The sequence below is a fragment of the Amblyraja radiata genome, chromosome 26, assembly GCF_010909765.2.
Source record: "Amblyraja radiata isolate CabotCenter1 chromosome 26, sAmbRad1.1.pri, whole genome shotgun sequence".
Taxonomy (NCBI): Eukaryota; Metazoa; Chordata; class Chondrichthyes; order Rajiformes; family Rajidae; genus Amblyraja; species Amblyraja radiata.
The window spans coordinates 2,280,048-2,295,498 of record NC_045981.1 but is presented as its reverse complement, the minus strand read 5'-3'; the positions used below and the strand labels follow the sequence as shown (position 1 = coordinate 2,295,498).

Here is a 15,451-nt window from a genome sequence, read left to right as displayed (position 1 = left end):
TCTCCCATTACCTGATACAACTGTTCATTGGGTCAGACTAGGTGGAAAAACCTTAACAATGTTGTATCATTAGTGTTGAATAACTAAATCTTGCACCTGGAAGGTCTATACCTGTAAGTTGATTGAAAGATGAATCAACTACAGTGGAGGATCAACTTATTGGATCGTACTGAGTAGAGGAATAAGGAATAGCTGACTTCTTACAGATGTGTATTATCACTTTAGATTTTAGAGATGCAATGTGGAAACAGGCCCTTCGGCGCACCAAGTCCACACCGACCAACCCGTATTCTAATGCTATCCTACAGACTAGAACAATTTACAATTTCCAGAAACCAATTCACCAACAAACCTGTACGTGTCTGGCATGTGGGAGGAAACGGGCGCACCCGGATAAAACCCATGCAGTCACAGTGAGACAGCACCCGTAGTCAGGATCAAACCCAGGTCTCTGGTAATTCTGTAAGGCAGCAGCTCTACCACTGCGCCTCTGTGCTGCCATAATGTTTATCTCTGTAACATAAATTATATTCCTTTAAACACTTATTTTGAACTGATCCAGTCAAATTTCTAAAGTGCTCTCCCTCATGAAACCATCAATGTGTGCATCAGCATTGTTGGGTTAAGTCTGTTGTTCACCGTGCATTAAATGGCCATCAGTTTTATAATTTAAACCAATTAGTTGTGTTTGGTTGTTTACGCAGGATGTCATTGAGTCTCTGTTCCTGTTAGGATCAAAGTGATAGTTCAATGAATGTTCATCCCATGATTATTTCTAAACCTGACTCTTTCCGGCACCAAGGTTTAATTGGACATAAACAATGTCTGCAGCCATTTAGATGAATGAATATTTTCCGGGCACACATTCAAATCATCGAATGCACTTGACATGCTTGTTGCTAAATGCTATCTTATTCCTAAACCAAATGCAGAAAAGCACAAGTTAAAGGCTTATAACTAATGCACAAACCACCCAACTGCTGATCTAACCCTGTCCCAGCGGACACACAATGGCCCTTATCATTAATTGTTCATCAGATAAAGAGATTTTCTCATGGTGGGTGGTGGCACTGTGGAAGAGCGCTTGACACGATGCATCCTTGGTGGCCTCAGGTCACCACGATTCCAAGGACCAATGTTTTATCCCAGATATTAATGATACAAAAAGCTGCTGCAATTTTCACTCATTGAATGTTTCTACTTCAATATTGCTTTATCTAAAGTGGATTCATGAAGATGTTTCTGCCCTGTTGCTAGCAGGCATATTCAAACTTCAATGGTTGGTGGGAAGTGAGCTCAAAATTGAGTTTTAAACACATTCCATTTTTTCGTACACTGTGGTCTCCGCTGTAACCCTATTTAAATGACTGAGGCACATTTAAGTAGAGCTGTCTATATTTGTATCTCTGGATCTCAGCAAGGCAGGATCCCCCCCAAGTGTAAACAAATCTTCATTCCATTAGAACCACCAACACATACAGTAAATGCAATATAAGGGCATGCACTCTAGCTTAAGTTCACATTCAGAATATGTATCTGAATAGGTCCTTGTAATAAATTGCAATTAACATGAACAAATGTCAAAATCATTTTAGCAGATGTCGATTATCTAAAATCAAGGCTAAATTTCAATTCATTTCATAACAATTCAACACTCTACACAGAATGTCTGTGGTATAATTGTCTTTCTGGAACCATAAGCATTATCCTACTCAGTGTTTTTTTTAATACTTTGACATCAGTATAAGTTCTACATAAACTGCTGCCGCTAGCGGCCACACTAATGGCCTTTGAGCTACCTGGGAACAGTGAAGCTCTCTGTTTCTCTGACATATTTCCAAATGAACGGAGCAAATGTAACTCGTAATCTGTCATCAGAGTGACCCTGCTCTGGGACACTAATGTAAACAGGGCAGTTTCAGGATTGGACATCTTCACGGACTAGATACCCATTCCATCTGCTAATGTAAACAAGGCTAATGACTCTCACCGCGCATCCTGTCACTTCCATGCTGTGAACCATAAAGAAGACAGTCAAAGGGTAATTACAGCATATCATTTTTGTCCTTCCTGTGGGGAGAATTATAATCATCATGATAATGAATTCTTCCTCAATTCATAGTTTTTTGTAATTGCACATTGTATTCTATTTCTGCAGTTGTGTCTTTTACCTGTGATTAATGAAACCATTGAACCATACAGCATGGACCAGGCCATTTAACCCAACTATTGGGGTACTGATTGGGGATGATCAACCATGATCATATTGAATGGCGGTGCTGGCTCGAAGGGCCGAATGGCCTACTCCTGCACCTATTGTCTATTGATTATGCTGGTGGTCTTGCTGAGGCAGCGTGAAGTGTAGATGGAGTCATTGGAAGGGAGGCTGATCTGCATGATGGTCCACAGCTCTCTGAAATGTCGATGAACTTCTGGGATCAACCAGATTTGAGTAGGATTCTCCACAGTCCCTCTGGGTTGACAGAGGCAAAGGATTCTGTAAGCTTGAAAAAGATCATGTATGGCATCTGAACCCTCCTCCTGCATTGTTTTGTAAATTTTGCCCTTCCCAATCCTGTTTGTAGTCATGTCGGAGTGAGGAGGGAGCTGGTAAAGGTCTTCTCAAATGGATTCTCTACCCAACATTGCACAATAATTTCCACCCTACAGATGGGAGACAAAAATACTGGAGAAACTCAGTGGGTGAGGCAGCATCTATGGAGCGAAGGAATAGGTGACGTTTCGGGTCGAGACCCTTCTTCAGACCGATGTGGGGGGGGGGTGGGGGGGGGATGAAGAACAGAAGAAGTGGAGACAGTAGGCTGTGGGAGAGCTGGGAATGGGAGGGGAAGGAGGGAGAGAGCAAGGACTACCTGAAATTGGAGGTCAATGTTCATACCGCTGGGGTGTAAACTACCCAAGCGAAATATGAGGTGCTGCTCCTCCAATTTGCAGTGGGACTCACTCTGGCCATGGAGGAGGCCCAGGACAGAAAGGTCGGATTCGGAATGGGAGGGGGAGTTGAAGTGCTAAGCTACTGGGAGATCAGGTTGGTTAATGTGAACTGTGCAGAGTTTGTTGTTTACATCTTACAATGCTTGCTCAAAGGCCTATATGAAATGAATTTGTGTTTGATTTTCTGTCCCCCACTAGAGAACAACTCCATGTCTTGGCTTTGATATTACTTTGTAAGGCCTTAATCAATGTTTAGCCTGCTGTTAGTGAATTGTGTACAAATCTGGACACGGTGTATAACTGATATAACTGCACAAACCATGCCCTTGGCTCCTTCCCTCTTTTTTTTTTGTTGCATATTTTGTAATATAATTAATATCTTGCTTTTGTAAAATGAATTTTTAAGCAAACTAAAACAGTTCACATTTTTAATCACATTCTGAGTCATTCATTAGCACATATGACATCTTAAGTAGATTAAATCTGATGCCACATTGATCTTCTGTGAAATTAGTTTTTGTGTTTACACAATTTTTTAAATAAGACATTGCAGTGGACTTTTCGACTCATAAGGCAGAATTAACATGAATCAAAAAGTTTAAAAAATGTACTCAGTTTTCACTTTTAAGTGCTCTTTTTAATTCAGTATTTATTTCACCTGGTTTTAAGAAGATGTTATGCATTGTTAATGGCAAAACAATGTGCACGCTGGGCACATTGTGTAAAAGAATAATCAAAGTTGATATTGCCGTACTTCAGAAGGGCTTCAACCTTGAAAAGGGAAAATGTTTTGTAAAAAATATTTTTAAAGGGAAAAAAACAGTGCTGGAGTAACGGTAGGTTAGGCAGCATCTGTGGTGACCCACCTCGGATGCTTCTTGACCTACTGAGTCACTCCAGCATTACTTTTTTTTTTGTAAACCAGCACTTGCAGATTTTTTTGCTTCTCTATATTCTTAACGGAATTCAATAATGTGGGGCAAGAAACATTTAATTCCGTAATGTTTCAAACCTAAGACATCTCCTTTTCTCTTTGTTTAGGTGCCTTGTTATTAGGTGGCATTCTCTACTCCTGGCAGTTCCCACATTTCAATGCGTTAAGCTGGAACCTCAGAGAGGATTATTCACGAGGAGGATACCGTATGATGTCCGTCACGCACCCCGCGCTCTGTAAACGGGTGGCATTCCGCCACTGCTTTGGTCTCATTGGACTATCAACGCTCTGTTCTGTCTTTGATGTGACCACGTGGACCTTTCCCCTCATTTCACTCCCAATAAACTTGTACATCAGCTATCTCGGCTACCGATTTTACAGGGACTCCAGCCGTAACAGTGCTCGCAAACTTTTCTTCTGTAGCCTCTGGCACCTTCCAATGTTACTGCTCCTCATGCTGACCTGCAAGAAATCAATAGCTGGAAGTGAGAGTACGATCCATCATCAAGTTCAAACAGAAATGCAAGTGTAATGTTCTTTTTTTTTTTTTTTACTTCAGAAGGTAGCTACGGTTATTTCTGTGCCATTTGCCATTGTCCCATAAAGTGGGACAGTCTCATTTCTGTTCCTCGATGTTTTACGGTTTATTATTGCTGTATGTGATTCTGCAATGTTAAATGCAAGCAAACTTCACTTTTCATAGGAATAGGTTCAGGCTTTTAGAAACATAGAAAATAGGTGCAGGAGTAGGCCATTCGGCCCTTCGAGCCTGCACCACCATTCAATATGATCATGGCTGATCATCCAACTCAGTATCCTGTACCTGCCTTCTCTCCATACCCCCTGATCCCTTTAGCCACAGGGGCCACATCTAACTCCCTCTTAAATATAGCCAATGAACTGGCCTCAACTACCTTCTGTGGCAGAGAATTCCACAGATTCACCACTCTGTGTGAAAAATGTTTTTCTCATCTTAGTCCTAAATGATTTCCCCCTTATCCTTAAACTGTGACCCCTTGCTCTGGACTTCCCCAACATCGGGAACAATTTTCCTGCATCTAGCCTGTCCAACCTCTTGAGAATTTTGTACGTTTCTATAAGATCCCCCCTCAATCTTCTAAATTCTAGCATTTTCACCCCTCAGGCATGCCTCACTTTCCCTTTCAGTTGTAATTTGGTGCAATTATATCTCAATTATTTTTCGCTGCCATAGCTCCATAGTCAGTCAGACCTGTATAACATAAGAAATAGGGGTATACACAGGCCATATGGTCCCTCGTCATCTGCTCCATCATTCAGTAAGTTCATGGTTTGAACCGACCTGAACTACACTATACTGCCCATCTCCAAAATGCTCGACTTCCTAACTAGCAGAAGTCTATTGATCTCGGTCATAAAGGCTCCAGATATCCCAATATTCACAGCCTTGTGGGAAAGAGGTTTCCAGATATCCACTAGTTGTGTGGGAATAAATGTTTCGCAATCCCCTTCCTTAATCGCATAATTCTTTTGTTCTTCATTTGTCCATTCATTTAAATCACTTGACTATCTATATCTACCCTAACAAATCATTTATGACTCTTTAAATCCCTTGATCAAGATTACACCTTGAATTACTGTGCTCAGAGGAATATAAGCAAAGTTTATGCTACTGTCTTCAAAGGTTAACAACTAGCAGGTTCCACATCTCCCTCATTGTGTCAATAAGGTTATTTTGTGATTTCCATTGATGTAAAAGAAGGGTCTCGACCCGAAATGTCACCTATTCCTTCTCTCCAGAGATGCTGCCTGTCCCGTTGAGTTACTCCAGCTTTTTGTGTCTATCTTCGGTTCAAACCAGCATCTGCAGTTCCTTCCTACACACAATGTCCTTTAGTATCCCGTTATGGCTGTGGATGCCTTAAACGCACAATACATGCACAAGGAACTAACAGATTAATGTATCACTAAGTGCTTTTGAACACCAGTGAATGTTCTGAAGTGCTGGCCAGAATTTCAGCAAAGATCATTGGACCACAATTTGCATTATCGTGGAATTAATTATAAAATATGTAATTCAGTGTGTTCTTCAGAGGAAACTAAAAGAAATTCTCATTTATTGTGACACTTTGTTTAATTGCAAATTCCAGGTATCTGCTGTTAATACTTGAGGACTTACAACCAAGTTTACATTTCTCTTCCAACTATATATGTGTGGTTAGCACTGACATATATGTTCAGAAGTACTCCGACAGTTTATGTTGCAACGTTAAATTATTTTAAATTAATGAGTTCGAACTGTTTCAAGGTGTTATGCCTGAATTGTATTCTTCCTGCGTAAGTTCAATTGAACACAGGTCATTCAACAATTGATATTGTTGACCATGTCCATTGAAATTGATGGTTGAAAATCGTTCAGATCTCATATTGGGAATTACATTACGAAACTATGTAAAAAGATTAGCGTTTAAACCACACACTATTATGCCACAGTGTTGATACTTTGATATCAAAATTGGTAGATGGTGTGATTCTTCAAATTCATACCACATGGGATAGCAGACTTGTAACTACCATCCTTTCACCCCAACAAAGCTCAGAGATCACTTCTGTAGTTTCAAGGTGACAATGTATAAATAGAATAACCATATTTTTAGCAACAGTGATGCAGTTGTTAAATCCAAAGTGTTTCATATCTATGTACCAGAAGTTGCTTTAGAAATGACAAGTGTGGTCAGGATGTGAAGTAATCCTCCAGTAATTAATGACTATCATTATGATGATTTAAAACATTGGAATCAGAACCTTAAGCAAATAAAGTTTTGTGAATGTTTGTAATAAATGAGTATAACTGATCATTGTGAAATGAGTCACTTTCTTTTTGTTTGAAGGCTTTAGAATTCTGTTGTATTCGGTTGTGTGGTAACAGTTTACATAGAAACATAGAAAATAGGTGCAGGAGTAGGCCATTCGGCCCTTCGAGCCTGCACCGCCATTCAATATGATCATGGCTGATCATCCAACTCAGCATCCTTTACCTGCTTTCTCTCAATATGCAATGCAGACTGTTGTTCGAATGCTGAGCTCTGTGGAGTAGTTTTTAATTGAAATGGTACAAATGTGTTTAGATTCTATTGTGCCTTTGTGCTTAAAAGTAAAATAAATGTTTTATATTAGTTTGTGTAAATACGAGTCAATCCCAAGTTATGTCGGGGATTATTACTCTGCCCTTGAGGACAGATTGTGTTTCTCTGAAAGGATTTGGATAACATTTATTAGAGGTCTCTTTAAAGTAACTGCTCTTAATTTTGTTTCGAGGAAAACTGAAACAATATTTCACTCACTGCAGGTGGATAAATATATTTGTTAACTGCATATACTCCAATGATTAATATCTCAGTTACTAAAGGGATAAGTATTATTGTCCTTTCAAAGTTTGGAAGATTATTTTTGATTAAGATTAAGTTAAAAAAGATTCCAGGAGAAAGTAATTGGAATCTTAACTTTACAACTGTGATAATAATAATAAATTGTTATGTGGAGAGAGGCAATTGAACCCATTGTGTCAGTGCCAGCCCAACATTGGTCTCCTGTAATTCTACTTCCTACTTCTTTTACTTATTATCCTAATGTTCATGTTCAATACTTGGTAACTTCATTTTGAAAAACATTTTATAGGAGTCCATACCAAGTTTAAAAAAAAATTGTTCCTGGTGGTTTAAATACTGGAATATCTATATTACTAAAAGTCTGATCTTGACCACTTCCTATTGCTCTGTATATTGATTTCAGAAGAGACGCTGTGATTTTTGGCCATCTTACTCGGAGTCTCCCTCCGCTGCGCAGGTCAAGAGGATTTTTCCCATCGATGAAAAATAAAAGAGTTATTAGCGTTTAAAAAATGTTGAGATTCTCGCTCCTAAAGGCCACACCCCTTCCGGAGGGACTATAAAACCCGGAAGTGTTGAGTGCCTCAGCCAGTTTCTACAAGATGGGGGAAGCGAGAGGGTCACGTCTCAGTCTGAGCTGTGAATAACACTGAACACATGTCTACTAAACTGTGAGTGTGGTTTTACTGACCTTGAGTGCCCTTAATGTGGTTTGAAAATGTGGTTGGTTTGAACCAAAGCACAGCAAATGGTTGGTGGTGGTTGGTTTGAGCTAAAGTACAGCAAATGGCTGGTGGTTGTTGTGCCTACCTTCGATCTAAACCAGCATCTGCAGTTCTTTCCTCCACATCTCCCCTTTTGGGTTGATGTACTATCAACAAGACACTGATCAACTGAGGGCATTAGAATTCACCCTGTTGACTTACCAGTGAGCTATCCCTGTGTTAACATTTCTGAAAATAATTACTGCTTTATTGCCTCTGGAAGATTGCAGTTTGTAAATTAGCTCTGACTACTTATATTGCAACAGTGATCAGATGTACACAGATCATTTATTACACAAAGTGCTAGAGTAACTCAGTAAGTCAGGCAGCATCTCTGGAAAACATGGATAGATGACATTTCAGGTCAGGATGCTTCTTGAGACTGAAGAAGGGTCCTCAACCCAAGATGTCACCTATCCATGTTCTCCAGGGATGCTGTGTGACCCACCGTGTTACTCCAGCACTTAGTGTCTTGTTTTGTAAACCAGCATCTACATTTCCTTGTTTCTATTTATTTTTGGTTGTTAACGGCTTTGAGACAAACATCCTAAAGTCATGAAAGTCGTTGTGTGTGAAAGTTTGGCCAACCAAGTGCAAATATTATAAAATATAAATAAAACAAATTATGGCCCAAAAAATGTTGCATCCACTGAAGGATTAAATCACATAAAATATTACCCTGTCAGAAACCAAAACAAAATTGTTGAAAAATAAATCAGCTAGTTGATTCTTTGTCAATGGTTTATTTACCATCTCAGATTCTATAATTCTGCCGTGTTTCGTTTTAAAATATCCTACACGCTCACTTCAGTTATTCACTATTTTGACTGCCATGTCCCTGACAATGAAACGATTAGTCCTAATTGAAAATAAACTTTTAAAGAAACCTGCTGAACAGGAATTCTCACATTTGTTTAAATCATTCTTATTTATTGTCAAACACACAACTTTTTTTTATTACCCTTAAAAATCATTGAAAATAGCACGAATAAACCCTGGTTAAGTAACCTATAACTCGAGGGGGTTGGGTGGGTCACAGTACAGTTGTGTGTGCAATAAGTATGATCTGTGACAAGGAAGTGAAGCGTGGTTCAAGTGAAATCATCGTGAAGCATCAACGGGCCATGGTTGTACGTGTTCATGGATCAGGAATCTCTCCCATCCCAAGATAAACAGTGTCACGAACAGGCAGTGCTCCACCTAGAGGCCTCAGCAAGAAGTTCAACAAAGACAAATAGCCCTTGAAGCTGGAAATTAAAACTGAAGACCCCCTTACCCCCTCCCCCTCCACCCGTTTGATAGCCAGCCACAATGGGCAATTGGGACATTTAGTGCTCATGATTTGCAATGTAAAACTCGTATCCTAATTGAGATGCAACGTGCTGTTGTGGGGTCAGTGGGATGTTTGTTTTGTCGAACGCTAACATCAATATGATTGCACTGCAGAAAAGATTTGGTTAAATGATCCGATTGCTTTACTCATTGCAAACGTGTGATTCTGAACACGGTGACGTTTGCCCTGGACTTTCTCAAGGAGGGATACAAACGCTGTCCATAAGTACAGAGACACGCACAGCCTGTCTACCTTCACCATCGTTGCGACCAAAGTTTCATGTCGCAAACGTTTTTTTCCCCCAGGACCGATCCGAGCGGGACCATTCCAATGCTCGGTCGACAAACTCTGAAAACTAGGCAGATCCGCTCTCTGCTGCCTGCCACAGTGTTAAAAGGTCCAGACTCCTCGCCAAACACCTTGCCGGTAACCCCCTACTCCCGACCACTAACAGCAATTCGTCAGGTTTAATCTCACAATCGCGTTCAAATACCTTCGTGGTCTCTCAGCGGCTTCGCCCCTCGCTGTCTGTAGCGGCTTCGCCCCTCGCTGTCTATGGTCTCCTGTCGGTAAATGTCGCTGAATGTGGAGTTCCCCACATTGATGTGAACACACTGGTTTCCTTTCCCAACTTTTGGCGGCTATGTATAGGGGTAGCTAGATCCCAAACCGGGGAATTACTTTCCTAAACTCTTCAATTTAATCCAGTCTTTAGGATTCTCCATATTCTCTAACGTTTCAACCAAACTAATATCCTTTCCCGTATCTTCAGCCCTCTGGCGAGGCTGGAGGTACAAGTTGCACCATATGCCACTTCGCCCACTCCAACGCGGCTTCCTCGGCACCACCCCGCGCTCTACCCTTTAATTTAAACGTGTGCATTGCCCTTGGCCTTCATGCGGCAGCTAAATTCCACTCTCTGCGAATAATTTACAAACGGATTCATCGTTGGATTAATCGATGACTATTCGACGAGTTCCCACAAGTAGAACCATCCCTCGCCGCACCGACTCTCCAACCCCGTCATCCCGTGTTGGTTCGGACGTTATGAAATACCTCGGGGATGGAGATTTCTGCAAAGATAGATGGATACTTTTGGGCAAATGCACACGAGTTGCTTAAAACTGAGCATAAAACTGTAGCATCTAGAAATCGATAAACATACAAGTTTGAACTACGTGTTGGGCGCGCTGCTAATAAATGACTTCGCCTCTTCACTATCCCCGAACGTTGAAGAAATGGTAATCTCGCTAACGTGTACACGAATCCTTCCTTCCATCCCACAACTCCCCTCTCTATTAATTTTATGTGCTGTAGGTTATACTTGAAGGAGTTGTTAAAGAGCAATTAATCCCAAATTAAAACTAGCTGGGGGTTAAAGGTCAGCAATAATTGCATTTTCGCTCTTGTACAGCTGGGCGCTGGCTGGGGCAAGAAACCAGGCAGCTGGGCGAGGGCGGCTTCATCCCACCATTAACCCCTTGTATGTACATTGACAGAGAAGGAAATATCGGGCAGATTTATAAACCTCACTGACCGTGTATCCAATACATGGTTTTTTTTCTGCTGCTATTTGAGTAATTGTGCCTGTAGGTCTCACGCACCTCATTCATTGAACTGTTCTCAAACGAGTATAGACCTGGACCAAGTGAATCAGTCAGGCGAAGGGTCCCGACCCGAAACGTTGCCCATCTATTCCCTCCACAGATGCTGCTTGACCCGCTGTGTTCTTCCAGCGCTTTGTAATACCTCTAGATTCGGGGACAGTTTTTCCCCCCCAGTTGTTATCAGGAAACTAAACCGTCCTCTCACCAACTAGAGAGCGGTCCTGAGCTGCTATCTACCTCATGGGAGACCTCCCGCTGTGTTACCCCCCGGACTATCTTTAATCGAAATTTACCGGAATTCATCTTACCCTAAACGTTATTCCCTTTATCTTGCATCTACTGTGGCCGGCTTGATTGTAATGACGAATAGTCTTTCAGCTGGTAGACAAAAATGCTGGAGAAACTCAGCGGGTGCAGCAGCATCTATGGAGCGAAGGAAATAGGCAACGTTTCGGGCCGAAACCCTTCTTCAGTCTTTCAGCTGACTGGATAGCACGCATCAAAAATAATTTCACTGTACATCAGTGCACGTGACAATAAACTAAACTAAAGCAACTAACGCACTTTGTGTTTTACTCAAGATTCCAGAAGTTGCCGTTTTATGGGTGAATTTAGTGGAAGCGCGCTCTACATTAGAAGGTTGGGATGTTTGAAACAGTCTTGGAATGGATCAACCCGAGGTTTACCAATTAGCCAGGACAATAACTGTCCACATTTGATTTGATATTTATCGTTAAGTAATGCAAGCCCTACCGCTCCAAGTGGAAATCTCACCCTTATCTTTTCTGGGACTTTTAATCCTCACTGAATATAGCGAACAATATTTATGGATAATAAAGATACATTTCTTTCTGCTTATAATCTTTCAACCAGTTGGTGGTTTGGTCGATGTTTTTAGTGGAGAGTATGCTATTGAAGAGATTATCTACTCGGTAAAAATATTCCATATTCCATATTCAAAGGATTTTTTAAACAATATTTTTGTTACTCTCAATAATTGTGTACAAATGGTTTACCCCAGAACAGAATGGAAACGATTGACTAGGTTTTCAAAATACATTCATATGGTGTTGTTATATTTCAAATCGGGCACTTGTGCGTGTAGTGCGATCAGCTCACAGGGTGGGGGGTAGAATTTTGAAATTCAATCAGTCGCCAACAGTTTTTGAAGCCGGCGATAGATGTCTATAAAATATGGCACAACCGGTTTGTCATCTTTCAACTAACGTCTCCTTTAGCAATTATATGGTGACTAGGTTACTGTCGCTGCAGGATAGTTCCAGGGATTCATTTTATTTACGAAACGCTCTCTCAGAAATCCGTGCCTTAATAAGGATTCGCTAACGTGAGTATGTATTCCCATTGCTCAGTCTAGTCTGACATTAGCGCAGTGCTGAGGAAGAGGTGTCCGGTCGGGATTCATGTGTAGGGAGGAACTGCACAAGCTAGTTTAAACCGAAGAGCTGGAGTAACTCAGCGGGGCAGGCAGCATCTCTGGAGAAAAGGATTGGGTGACGTTTCAGGTGGTGACCTTTCTTCCAGAGCTGCTGTGTGAGATACCTGCTGAGATACCCCAGGTTCTGAGATTCCTTACCCCCGGACTGGTGAGAATCCCCAGTCTTCATTCAGAAGAGAGAGCGGGAGATTTATGGTCATGAAGGGAATCAAAGGATGTGGCGGTGGTGCTGTAAGTTGGTGCTGCGGTAGAAGTTCACATCATCTCACGCATAGATAGGGTGGACAGTCAACCTTTTACCCCAGGGTGGAAATGACAAAGACTAGAGGACATTGTTTTAAGGCGCTGCGTCAAAGTTGAAAGGAGATGTGTGAGGCAAGTTTGTGTATAATTACATACAACGGATGGTTTGTGGTGATTGAGGCACATTCGATAATGGTGGGTAAGGGGCTTTTAGGGGGATTCACGGATATACTGGGGATGTGCGGGATATGAACCATGTGCAGACAGGTGGGATTAGTTTGTCTTGGCATCATATTCGGATATCATTGTAGGCTAAAGGGCCTGTTCCCGTGCTGTATGTCTCTATGTTATATGAATGGCCGAGCTGGATCGAAGGGTTGGCATTCTTGTTCCAACTACTTATTTCCTTTCTAATGAAATATTAAGTTGGGACCATCAGATTTCTCAGATGGATGTAAAATGGTGTTAAGGGTTATGGGGAGAAGGTATGAGAATTGGGTTGAGAGGGAAGGATAGATTGGTTGGCGGAGTAGACTCGATGGGCCGAATGACCTAATTCTGCTCCTATGACTTAAGAACTTATGAAAATATACCATATACCATTTCAATATGAAGCAGTGAAGTTATCCTCGGTATCCTGATCAGCTTTAATCTTTCCATCAATAACACTAAAGCGACGGTCATATTAATATACCAACGAAGGACCTTGTTATGAATCGATTGGCTATGTTTTCCTAAAAGGCAGCAATCATACATTTCAACATTTGTTTTTAAAATAGCTCTCGGGCCTTCTGATGCCGTCAACTGGCAATATAAATGTAGCTTGTTCGTTTTTTACATCTCAACAAGAAACGGATGTCATTTAATACAATTTAGTACAGATTTAAATATGTTTCTGTATTGGAATCTAGAGCTGTACAACACAACACAAATCTGGCCCTTCAGCCACCTTGTCCATCCGGACTAAGTTGTCATATCGAGCTGGATACATTTGCCTGCAACTGAAGCGTAAAAAGGGCTAAAGAGCGACATTGCTGGAACTTGTTATCCGGCTAATCAGCAGCTGTAGAGGCAGAAACCGAGTCGACGTCTCAGCTCTGTGCTCTGTCATCTCAACGTCCAGGTTATTTATTAGAACCATCAACTCAGTTTCCCTCTATAAAGTTGCTGCTGGAACCGCGAGATATTCCCAGCAACGGCTGTTAGTTTTCTCCCTAAATAATGGCAGCAGTTTAAAAACAAATCTGATTTGGTGGTATATTGTATTTGAAGTCTGAAGAAGGGTCTCGACCCGAAACGTTACCCACTCCTTCTCTCCAGAGATGCTGCTTGTCCCGCTGAGTTACTCCAGCTTTTTGTGTCTACCTTGTATTTGAAGTTGGTACAATTACAATCCTATTTCCAGGTAACGTTTACTAAAGGTGCAGATGCAGATTTCCAGTTTAGACTGATACATCCACATTGAAACACAACATGTTTTAAAGGCACTGCACTTTAGAAGAGATAGATTAATTGCGAATCCGGAAGCACTCGTCAGATTTACGGTGATCTTTAAGAAAAATCCTCTTCAGGTTAAAACGGCCGAGGATTAGACGGGCAGTGTAAGAAGGGCGCCGTAATCTAAACCTGGATTGTTTCCAGATAATCCATTGTAATGGTCATCGCGGACAATGGGCGAACCACAGAGAGGCTAATTAGGTGGATAAAGTATGGATATGATATGCTTTGCCTAAATATCAGATTGTTGAATGGTCCACGGTGTAAAACGTGCTTCTCCCGTTCCTTATTTATAGGAATTTGGCCCAAGTATTACTTTTCTTGAGATAATGGTTATCATTGTATCAATTTTCAGTTGAATTCCATTTAATTTAGTTCATTGGCACGACGTTAATATAAACATCTTCCAGCCAGCCAGCCAGCAAAGATATGATCGCTCCACCGTAGCCGACCCGACTGACTGCATGTATGACACAACAAGCTGGAGTAACTAACTGTATGTCCGGCTTGTTAGATTCACTTTACTTCATGTGAAAACTTCCAACACTGAACTGAGAATCCTAAAAGCAAAGCTGAGCTAAAGATTCACCCCCGCAGCCATGTTTAAATGAGCGTGTTCATCCAAACACACTTGGAAGGGGGAAGGGGTTGAAAGACTAACGATGAGGGTCACACTGAACTGCATAGCTTATGGTCGCATTTCTTTCAAATAGTCAAAATCAGACACTTGTGTGGATTTTTTTGTTTGAGAGGAAGGAAGCAAGGGTAGATGTAAAAACATCTGGTCTAACCATGTCAGATGCTTTTGGCACGACTCTTAGTCCAGGAATCATTGTCTGTGTTCTGTGATCTAGAAACGGCTTCTTTTATAGTTTACCCATATTTTAATGCTAATTTGCAAACACAGAAGAAGCGCCCAAACAGATGTGAACCATTTGTTTGGGTTATAGTTCATTTGTCAGGGAGAAGGGACGGCTGCCTCGCAGGATATTAAATATTACCTCGACCATTCACCGGCACTTCATATTTCAGAGTTAGAATAGATGTCGAGTTTGTAAGGAATAATGAATCTGTCCAGCGCTGCAGAAGAAGACAGACGAGTGCTTGGGGAATTTTAGAAATGGAGTAAGTATTTATAATAGTTCCTGACCACATCCCGGGAAGTTTACAAACACTCTTCACGCCAGCCCCAGACCTTGTGCTTTAACCCTCGAAGTGCTGAACTTTCTTATTATTGTTTAAAAGTGTCTACAAGGCGACAGAATACTTTTAGAATCAAAACCACATCTCCATC

General features: G+C 41.2%; 1 protein-coding gene across 2 annotated transcripts in view; it reads left to right on the top strand.

Annotated features, from left to right (window-relative positions):
- The window catches only part of LOC116987808 (protoheme IX farnesyltransferase, mitochondrial), a 101,675-nt gene extending 97,240 nt beyond the window's left edge, over positions 1 to 4,435 (top strand). For both annotated transcript variants that reach the window (XM_033044048.1, XM_033044047.1), the window contains one exon: positions 3,997 to 4,435. In XM_033044048.1, coding sequence (XP_032899939.1) covers positions 3,997 to 4,129 — 133 coding nt within the window. In that variant the 3' untranslated portion in view covers positions 4,130 to 4,435. The remainder of the gene's footprint in view (positions 1 to 3,996) is intronic.
- Positions 4,436 to 15,451: the final 11,016 nt, after the last annotated feature.